Source organism: Prionailurus bengalensis, chromosome E2 (genome assembly GCF_016509475.1).
Source record: "Prionailurus bengalensis isolate Pbe53 chromosome E2, Fcat_Pben_1.1_paternal_pri, whole genome shotgun sequence".
Classification (NCBI taxonomy): domain Eukaryota; kingdom Metazoa; phylum Chordata; class Mammalia; order Carnivora; family Felidae; genus Prionailurus; species Prionailurus bengalensis.
In genome coordinates this window covers 62,143,900-62,154,442 of record NC_057352.1, presented here as the reverse complement: position 1 = coordinate 62,154,442, position 10,543 = coordinate 62,143,900, and the positions used below count along the sequence as shown (strand labels likewise).

Below are 10,543 nucleotides of genomic sequence, written 5' to 3'. Positions count from 1 at the left end.
CGGTCCGCAGGGCCCGGGACCGGCAGGGGGCGCGCGCGGGGCCGGGCGGGGCCGCACCTGTGCTGCGGGGCTCGGGGGGAGGATGCTAGGGGGAACCCGGGCCCCGGAGCAGCTGCGCGCCCCGCCCCGCGGGCTCCTCCCCGCCGCCGCGGCCCCCCGGCTGCTGCCCCGATGCGCTGCGCCGGGAGCTGGGGCCGCGTCGCCGCCGCAGCTGCAGGGGCGCCCGGGCCGGGTGACGCCGACGCCGCCCGCGCCCCTCCCAGACCCCGCTGGCCGCATGGAGCCCCCGGAGGGCGCCGGCCCCGGAGGTGAGTGTGGCCCCAGTCCCTAGAAGTCCCCGAGCTTCTCCTTCCCCGCAGCCAGCATAGCCCCGTCCCCCCCCCCCCCACCTCCCCCGGCCCAGGGCCCACTCATCGGCCGCTCCCGGGGGCCGCAAACACCCACCGGTAGCTCCGAGTCGAGCCTGGCCGGAGCGGGTGGAAGCCTGGCCTGCCGCCGGGGAAGCCACGCCGGGGGCATCTCCCGGGAACGGCCCCCGCGCTAGGCGGGGGGCGCACACACCGCGTCCCCGCCCCCTTGTCTTCTGAGCTTCAGGCCCCGGCAGCCGCCAGGCGCGCTCCTGGGTGGTTGGCCCAGAGTTTCGTGCCGAACCCCATCCCAGCAGAGCCGGGGTTCTGGGTGTCTGGGCATGGGGCGTGTCTGGGCCGTGGTTTGGGGTCCGGGTCGGCGAGGCGTGGGGTCGACGCTGCCCTCCTGGGCCGCGCATCTGCTTTGTTCGCCCAAGTCGCTATTCACCGGGCGCTGGGGCAGGGAAGCCGCCTCTGGGATCCTGCAGGGCACCGCGCTTGGACAGGCCCTGGGTGGATGGGGGGAGGGGGGGGGCAGCGCACCCGGCAGGGCCTTCGGGGCGCCTGCCTCCAGGCTAGCCGGGGTTGTCGGCCTGGGTGAGGCACAGGGCGCTCACATCTGGGAGGGCAGGTGTGCACAGAGACCTCCTGGAAGCCTCTGTCAGCTCCCGGTGACTCTGGCGTTTGAGATTCTACCAAGGTCTCCCCTCTTGGAGTCTGGCCCAGGCAGGGTGGCAGCTGGTGATGAGAGGAAAACTCTAGGAACCCCATTTCAGAGTCCTTTCAGGAAGGGTGTTTGGGCGCCATCAGCGCCTCCACCGGCCTGGCCAGGCCCCAGATGCATCATGGGCTTCCTGGAGGTCCCATCCCAGGGAGCCACTCTTGACCGCACAGGGACCTGTGGAGGGACACCAGCCACATCAGCGACCTCATCTGGAGCCCAAAGGGATGGCCCCGAGGGGTGTCCTGAAGCAATGGGCCCACCCACTGCTGTGTCTGCAGTCTGAGTTGGGCAGGTGCGTCCCAGACAACTGTCTGGAGGACCTTGTCACCCTCCCTGCGAGCACCACCAGACACACCCAGAGCTGGTGCGTGTGGGTTTTCTTTGTCTTGTCTTTTGTGGAAGGGATCCACCTTTTTCTTGCTATTGACAGTCCCAGAACCCCAGGACTTCCCCGTGGCAGCTTTGAGGGGATGTGAAGGGAAAGGTGAGGGCTGGGGAGCACAGAACCGGGAGATGGGGGGAAAGCAGCCTGGCCTTCAGTTTTCATGCCCACTTCTGTCGGTGGGGACAGGTTCACTTCCCTGCAGGGCCGCGGGAGCCCTGAGTGAGGTCAGGAGGGAAGGTGTTTGGTCGGGAGAGGGGCTTTATGATTTCAGTTTCCGACTCTCACTTACTGAGTGCACAAACATGTATTTATCAGGTGCCCACCCTGTGCAGGAGCAGCGGTGGGAACACGGCAGGGGCAGACGGGGCCACACTGACGGGGCTCATAACTCTTGTTACCTGGTAGCCATTTCCTGCCTACACAGTGGCCTGGTGATCTCCATTCTGTGGGATCTCATGAGGTCACATATGGGTGGCTCTGTCATTCTCTCAGCTCACTGACTTTTGGAAACTTTATTTTGGAGCATGTGGGACACACAAATAAGTAGAACGGTGCAGTAGAGCTCTGTGTGCCACTTCCCAGCCTGCTCTACCAGACCACCAGCATCCTCCCTTCAGTAGTAATTCGTAGCCAATCTAGACACACTATTTCATCTGAAAGTATCTCTAAAAGGTCAGGTCTTCACAGAGCATAAGGAAAAGCCCACTTTTGCATCTAAACAAGTTAACAATGATTTCTTTTTTTAATGTTTGAGAGAGAGCGTGAGTGGGGGAGAAGCCGAGAGAGAGGGAGAAGCGGCGGGGATGGGGGCGGGGGGGGGAGAATCCCCAGCAGGCTCCACGCTGTCAACACAGAGCCTGACGTGGGGCTCAAACTCACAAACCGTGAGATCACGACCTGAGCAGAAACCAGCTCAGACGCTTAACCGACTAAACCTCCCAGGCATCCCAACAATAATGTCTTCACACCCAAGTGTGCAGACATGGAAATGAGAAGGGAGGCGGTGCACTTCTTGAAGGGCCCCAGCTGGGGAAAACCAAGGTTGTGGCCCACCGGACTCCAAGTCTGTCTGAACAGCCACAGGGAGAGGCCGTGGCCCTGCACCGCAGAGGTTGAGCCTTGGCAAGGCCCACCCAGCATCCTCAAAGTCCAAGGACAAGGGGCTGGGGAAATGGGGTGTGAGTGCCCCCCACCTCTGTGACCATCTCTCCCTCCCCACTGCAATTGTGTCATATATATTCATTCATTCACTTCATTAATTTGTTCAACTGTTCGTGCAGTGCACCTCCTCAGTGCTTAGGGCGAGGCCCAGGGCACGCAGCAGGGAACTTGAAATTTGGGCCAAGTGCTCACACAAATGTGCCGGAAAATAGGTCAGCCACATGGCACAAGGTAACCCTATCATATCCATCCACTCACATCAGCCACCAGTGCTGGGGGGCAGGACTGTGGTAACCCAACTGCGGTCCCCATGGGGCACTGGTTCCCTGTCTGCACAGGGCAGGGCAGCGCACCAGTGGCCCTGCAGGGGCTTAATGGGGGCTGTGCTGAGCTGAGAATCACAGTGTTGCTACCCCACCCCCTGGCCCCAGGTGACCCAGGGGCTGCTGAGCCTGGCTGTCAAGCACACCTGCCCCGTGCCTGCTTTTCACTCCTGTCTCATACCCTGGAAGAGCTGTGGGTCTCATCCATGGAGAGGTGATTCCTAGCACAGCCGCCTAGTAACTATGCGGTTGGGTGTTGGGCTGGCTCGTGCATTCAACAAACATTTATGGTGGACCTACTGTGTGCCAGGACCAAACCTAGGTGCTGGAGGTCACACTTCTCTTACCTACTCTCAGGCTCTGAGCCTGATGCCTGGTGCGTAGTAGGTGCACAGCAATGGTTAGTGGATGTCTTGAGTCCTCCTGGATTTGCCCTTCAATTCCAGCCAAAATCAAGCTGTTTCCACTGAGGATTTTCTTTTTTCTTTTTTTTTTTTTTTTAAGATTTTAAGTAATCTCTGCACCCAAAGTGGGGCTCGAACTCACAACCCCGAGACCAAGAGTCCTATGCTCTACTTACCGAGCCAGCCAGACACCCCTGAGGATTTCTTTTGAGGTATAATTCACATATCATAAAATTCATGCTTTTAAAGCATACAGTTCTGTGCTTTTAGCGTATTCACAATGTTGTGCAACCACCACCACCATCTAATTTTAGAATATTTTCATCAACTGGGTGGGGTGGGGGTGGGGCCTAGGTGGCTCAGTGGCTTAAGTGTCCAACTTCAGCTTCAGTCATGATGGTGTCATGATATCACAGTTCATGAGTTTGAGCCCCGCATCAAACTCTGCCCTGGCAGTGCAGAGCCTGCTTAGGATTCTCGCTCTCTCCTCTCTCTCTGCCCCTCCCCTGCTTGTGCTTCTCCTCTCAAAATAAATAAGCTAAAATATACATCCATACGTGTGTGTGTGTGTGTGTGTGTAAATTTTTTCATCAATTCGAAAAGCAATCCCATACCCATTAGTTCTTTCCCCATTCCACACACACCCCAGCTCCTGGAAACCACCACCTACTTTCTATGTCTTTTCTAATCTACTCTTTTTATTTTTAAAACTTTTTGTTTTTGGGGCGCCTGGGTGGCTCAATCGGTTAAGCAGCTGACTTCGGCTCAGGTCATGATCTCGCGGTCCGTGAGTTCGAGCCCCGCATCGGGCTTTGTGCTGACAGCTCAGAGCCTGGAGCCTGTTTCAGATTCTGTGTCTCCCTCTCTCTCTGACCCTCCCCCGTTCATGCTCTGTCTCTCTCTGTCTCAAAAATAAATGTTAAAAAAAAAAAACACTTTTTGTTTTTAATGTTTATTTATTTTGAGAGGCAGAGAGAGAGGAGAAAGAGAATTCCAAGCAGGCTGCACACTGTCAGTGCAGAGCCCAGTCAGGAGCTCGAACTCAAGAACTGTGAGACCATGACCAGTGCCAAAATCAAGAGTCAGATGCTACACCGACTGACTAATCCACTTTTCTACCCTTTATGGATTTGCCTGTTCTGGACATTTCATATAAACGTTACCACAGCGCATGGCCTTTTGTGACCGGCTTCTCGCACTTACCATGTTTCTGAGGTTCATGCATGTTGAGCCTATATCGGTGCTTCCCTTCTTATGGCTTCTTATGGTTCTTGTGGCTGAGTAACATCCCATGGTGTGGATGGACACACATCATCCGTTGATGGACATCTGGGCTTGACGCCACGTCTGACCACTGTCATACTTCAGCGAACATTCGTGTGCAAGTGTTTGTGTGGATGTGTGCTTTCAGTGATCGTGGTTATAAGCATAGGAAGGGGACTTCGGGGTCATGTGGTGACTCCAAAATCGTTTGAGGAACCACTAGATGGTTTTCCACAATGGCTATACCACTCTACATGCCAAGGTCAATCCTGCTCCTTCTGAGGGGCCCAGAACCTTCTCTGTCCCTGGCCTCTTCTGCCCTGGCACATTGACTCTTAATCTCCATGACATTCTTCCCGACAAAAGATCAGTGAGTGTCCTTTATGGCAGAAGTTGCATCTTCTGCATTTTCATCCCCCCACAGCTTTGACACAGGCCAAGGACCAGGGTTTACAGAGTACAGACCACCCCAACTGCCAAGAGACATGGAAAGGAATAAAAAACTAGACACCTGATGACTTTGAAACATTCAGGGCTACCATTTTCTGTTGGCTCCATGATACCATCGACCGCAGATGCTTTGTTATTTCAGAGATATTGAAATTTGTCAAAATGTGCTTCTTACAGTCAGCACAACAGGCTAGGCTGTCCGAGACCCCTGGACCCCAGCATCTGTAATGATGCTCGTCCCCCACCTTATACTATCTCAGCACCTATGGACTTCATCCTTCCCACCTGGCCTGCATCTCACATAAATGGAGGTAGATGTCATCCTACTCAGCTCAAAACCCTTCGGCGGCTTCTCCCAGCTCACTCAGAGTAGCAGCCAAGGTCCTGATGACATCTGTGTGATGTGCATCCCCTGCTGTGTCCCCCTGCCTCACCCGTCACCATGGGCCATGGGTATAGAAGTGTCTCAGAATTACGACAACACACACCAGCGTGATGTGAGCCCATGGATACTCACACCCTCAGAGAGAGGGACTGGGGTTCTGTAGTCCCCACCTCAAGGAAACAAAGCAGTGTCCCATGGAGTAAAGGCTCCTTGAGGATTCTCGACAGGGATTCTCAGATGGCTGGTCGGAGGTTCAAGACAGGTGTCCCTGCTGACCCCAGCTCAGAGCAGGGTCTGAATCACATCTCTTGTGCCATCTTGCTGGGAAGGTGTCCTTGCTGGGCTGGGAGGGCCAGGACACTGGTGGGTGTAACTGTATCCTCCAAGGATATTCCAAAGCCACAATCCAAATGTGTCAGAGAGCTGGAAGCCAGATCCCCTGAGCCCCTATCCAGCTCCAAGCCCCATGTGATGACACAGCATGGGCAGGGCTCAGTCCCATCTCCCCTCAGCTATACTTCCCAGGAACAGTGGTACCCTCCAAGAGGAGGCCAAGGTGTTACCCAGAGAGCCCTACAGCTGTGAATGGATGGCATTATCTTCCCACTCAGCTGGAAACCCTTGAGACCCACAGGACCTGCTGGGCGGCATCCAGGCTGCTGACCACCCTGTTGGGGGGGGACAGGCCCACCCCTAACAGGCAGCTGTTGGCAGTGGGGGCCCGACTGGACCCTCCTAGATGCAACACTCAAGGCAGATGCTCCTGTAGCTTCGCGCACACCCAGCTCTCAATGTTGACCCCGTGGGACAGGCATGGACGCTGGGGCATTGCAGAGCACTGCTGAGGGGAGTCAGGAGGCATTTGTTCACTCTTTTGGGGGCCACAGTAGGGACACGGAGGAACCAAGGGGTCCAGCTGCCTCAAGGGACGTGCCTCACAGGTCCTCTGGCTGAGTTCAGGGAGTGACAAGGTCAGGCAGCAGGAGGGGGAGATGGGTGGGTTCTGGAACATTTTGGAGAGGCTGGTAGGAGGTACGGATGGAGGGACGTGAGCTGAGAAGACAAGGTGTTGGGCCGAGGAACGGAAGGGTGCAGTTGGTGCTTCCTTGGGGGCAGGGACCCCATCTCTGAGCGGCTCAGCCTCTACCAAGCAGACTGCCCACAGGGCCTCCTGCTCTCATCTGAGAAAATCATCAAATGCAAAACACGAGTAATTACATCTTTCAAAAAAAAGAAAAAAAAAAACCCTGCAAACCTGGAGGAACACTCCTCAGTCTCTTACTATGAAAATGCGTTATTCAGCATTCAAACACAACAGCATAGGACTTTAAAAGTCAATCCACAGAGGGCAGGCAGGCCAGCAGGGGCCATTCTGGGTCAAAGGGACCCAAAAGGCAAGGAAATGCTAGAGAGACCACTGCACCCTTGGTTGGACTTAAGAGTAGAGACAGAGGACGCTGTTGGACACCCCCTTCCCCATCCACAGGAGGCCACTACCCAGTGGCCCTCGTCTGGCATCCGGGCCCAAGGCTACCCGAGGCTACCCTGCTCACCGCCCGGGGCATCAAAGGGGGGGCTCAGTGAACCAAACACCCAGGTCTTCCCCGCCCCCATCTCTCCTCCCAGGTAACACCATCTTTGTTGCAGAAATGGTTAAGGAGGCTGAGGTGCCACAGGCAGCCCTGGGCACCCTGGCCCATGGGACAGGAGACAGCTGCCACTCGCCCACGGCCGAGGAGGAGGTGGGCATCCCGATACCAGCACCGGGGCTCCTGCAGGTCACAGAGAGGCGGCGTAAGTACAGCTGACCTGCCCAGCGTGTGTCCCACGGGGACCATGAACCCCTGGGAATTGGAGGGCAGGAGGTCCCCATCCTGTCCAAACAGTGCCCCAGGTGTATCCAGGGTGGCAGTGGTGGTGGTGCTGAGCTCTCACAGCTCCGGCTCTGTGGGCTTTGGCTGTACCATCTGCAAAGTGGGGGACCCCAGAAGGTGTTTAGGGTTGAGTGTGTGGAGTACGGGGGTGTCTGGGTCTGCCCCGCCTTATCCTGGCCACACAGGGCTTCACCCGGAGCTCTTCCTCCCTGGGGCTCATGGGGGGCCTTGGGTGGACGGACCGCGCCCATGACAAGCCATCCCCCTGCCCGGCCCCGCAGAGCCCCTGAGCAGCGTCTCCTCCCTGGAGGTGCACTTTGACCTCCTGGATCTCACTGAGCTGACAGACATGTCCGACCAGGAGCTGGCTGAGGTCTTTGCTGACTCGGACGACGAGAGCCTGGCCAGCGAGTCGCCAGCAGGTGGGCTGGCGTTGGGGCGCAGTGAGCAGCGCGGGGCGGTCCTGGGGCCCAAGCCGACCAAACACAGCTCTCCTCAAACCCCTATTTCGGAAAATAACAGTTGCTCACATGTGTGTCAAAATCAGTGTTTGTCACTGTACCGTTTCGTTCAATACTTTGGCATTTTATTCTTTCTAGTAATCTCTATCCCCAGCATAGGGCTCGAACTCACGACCCCAAGGTCAAGAATTGCATGCTCCTCCAACTGAGCCAGCCAAGCATCCCAATATTTTTGCATTTTACATGTCTATTTGCCCAGCTTTAAGGAATTTCCCTCCTGTTTTCCTCAATTCTCCTTTCCAAACGCCAACAAAAGGCCAAAGCCATAGTCCCACCAAAAAGTGAAATTTACTAAATGTGAATGTAATCATTCACAAGTTAGGCTACGCCAAGCAGGGTGGCCTTCATCGACCCCGGCACCACAGTTCAGCCCTTTGTTTCCCCTTCAGTTGCTGGGGAAGTGTTGCCCTTGACCCAAGACCTATAGGGCTCCAGAAACAGCCATGCAGCCAGTGGGGGTATGGGGACCCAGGGACTGTTTTCTCTCCCTGATCGCACCTCGTGCAGGCAGGGGGTGGAATGGGGGGCCCAGGCTCCAGCTCTGTACTGTACAGCCTGCACCCTGGGAGGGTGACGGACTGCTCAGATGCTGTGGGCCAGGTTCACAGCCAGGGTGGGATCTCAGCTGCACAGAGACCCTCTTTTTTGTGGACATCACAAACGCCCTTGCCCATGCCGCCTCCAGACCCCCATGTCCGCAAGGCTGGTGGCCTGGCATCTGTGTTTTCTAAACACCCAGGGGACCCCAGTGTGCAGCCAGACCCCGTGTGAGAGGCACACGGGGGCCCGGCCCAGTAGCTGCAGGAATGACCTGACCCTTATGTTCCCATCAGGCCTGCACCCACTACCCCGGTCTGGCTGTCTGCGCTCCCCCTCCTGGACGCGAACCAGGGCCGAGCAGAACCGAGAAAAGCAGCCACTTGGTGACCAGGAGCGCCAACCAGCAATTGTGGACACATTTCTCACCGTGGAAAGGCCCAAGGAGGACTAGGCCAGCTGGCCCCGGGGCCCAGGCAGGACAAATCCGGACAATACTGACCCCATGGACACTGCCCACCCATGTGGCTCTGGGTCAGGTTCTCGGGGTGCCCCAGCACAAGCACAGCCCAATGGCCTTATGTCCCCCTCCGTCCCAGTCCCTGAGTCTCGGACAACAATGGCTGAGGACGAGGTGGGAGTGGCCTAGGCCTTTTGGAAACTTCTGTCTGCAGGAGGGGTGCTCTCATCTGCCACAAGAATCCCGAGGGGGTGTGGGGTGAGGGGAACCTAAGTCGGAGACAGCTTCTCTGCAAACCCCCTGAGGGCCTCAGGGTTCTGGTCTGGGAATGGCCACACCGTGCTCCAGCCCGCGGGATGCTCTGCTATCCAGCCAAGTGTGTGGGTAGGGGAGTCCGTCCTGAACAACGCCACCTTCGTTTCAGTCCCATCCTCTTCTTGCCACCCAGGGAGAATTGCTGGCACCAGGGCCCCCTCCTCAGGCCCTAAGACCCTGCTTGTCTTGGTCCCCGTGTCACAGCCGAGCCCACCCTCTGTGGTTCGTAACACCAAATAAGGCACAACCGCCTCAGACTGTGTGGGTGGGCGGGGTCTGCCCTTGCCCGGGACACAGTCCGGCATCCGTGCCCCTGCTTGGCGTCCTGGCCTGGGGTAGAGACGCCCGAGGGGGACTGGGAATATGAGGGGCCCTCGCACAGCCCCCAGGCCCCAACTTAAGGGCATCAGGCTCAGCTGCTCCCAATGCTGCTTTTTATGAGCTAAGGGATGAAAGAGGCTTCTGGTCCGACAGCAAATCCAAGAACAGTTTAAAAATAAATACGTAAGTCTGCTTTTGGTCCCCAGGCCAACCCGCCCTGACCCGTTTCCCACCGAAACGTTTCTACGGGAGGAGAACCTGCCCTCCTACGGAAGCCCCGGGCGTGCCCTGGGCCCGCTGTGCACAGCTAAAGGCAAGTCCCCCGCTGAGAACACAGGCCTGCTCCCTCCACGCGAGGAGGACCAACTCAAAGGATGTCTGCCAGGCACCATCCAGAAGTCTGCTTAAACACAAACCCCGTCAGGGCAGCTGCATGGCCCCCCCGCCCCCTGCGTCTTTTCCCTCCATCTCTAGCCTTCCTGCTATGGCTTCCGCAGAGTTTATTTACAAACATTGGGATTAAAATCTCACCTCTTCCCAAGGCCCAACCGGTGTCTCTTCCTTTCTAGGTGACACCAGAGCTCAGAAGAGCGTGTCGAGGGTAAGGGAGCTGCCCTAGCAGCAAAACTGCGCTGGGCCTTCTCCAGCTGAAGCCACTGGGGGTTCCTCGGTGCTGTACTCTGGGCTGCTTATATGGGTCACGTGTCAGGGACAAGTGCCCTGGATTTCCAGTCCTTAGGAAGTGAAGATCTCCTACGCACGCACACGCCCAGGCCAGAAGAGGCCCGAGGTAGCTCCCCGGCAAGTCTTCTGAGCCCAGGCAGGTTCCCAGAGCAGCGACTGGTCACGAGCAGGCAGCCAGCAGGTTGGGCCTGTGAGGAGAAGGCCAAGGGTGAGGCCCAAACCCCAATTCTTTTGATTACCCATGTAACAAGGGGCCCAGAAAACAGGCCCAGGGCTCCTTGCCAGGCAGTTCCTCCTGCTGGCCTCTCTGGAGGGAAGCCCGGGCCTCCCTGATGGAAGGTTCTAGGCCAGGTCTCCCACATCCCTGGGCCCAGGAACTGACTCAAAGC

At 57.3% G+C, this 10,543-nt stretch overlaps 1 protein-coding gene across 2 annotated transcripts; it reads left to right on the top strand.

Moving 5' to 3' along the window:
• The first annotated feature begins 179 nt into the window (after positions 1-179).
• Positions 180-10,018, top strand: DBNDD1 (dysbindin domain containing 1). 2 transcript variants are annotated; one of them, XM_043599968.1, is made up of 4 exons: positions 180-308; positions 7,090-7,236; positions 7,598-7,738; positions 8,671-10,018. In XM_043599968.1, exons 1-4 carry the CDS (start codon positions 278-280, stop codon positions 8,826-8,828), a joined length of 477 nt encoding a protein of 158 aa, XP_043455903.1. In that variant the 5' UTR covers positions 180-277; the 3' UTR covers positions 8,829-10,018. The 2 variants fall into 2 exon arrangements, with proteins under 2 accessions (XP_043455903.1, XP_043455902.1); XM_043599967.1 differs by having other exon boundaries at positions 7,069-7,236.
• The last annotated feature ends 525 nt before the right edge of the window (positions 10,019-10,543 follow it).

Excerpts from the sequence above, each read along its gene's own strand:
- DBNDD1 (XM_043599967.1), top strand. The coding sequence starts at position 278 with ATGGAGCCCCCGGAGGGCGCCGGCCCCGGAG. Across the intron at positions 309-7,068 it reads GGAGGGCGCCGGCCCCGGAG|GTAACACCATCTTTGTTGCA; the intron begins GTGAGTGTGGCC and ends CTCTCCTCCCAG. Across the intron at positions 7,739-8,670 it reads GGCCAGCGAGTCGCCAGCAG|GCCTGCACCCACTACCCCGG; the intron begins GTGGGCTGGCGT and ends TGTTCCCATCAG.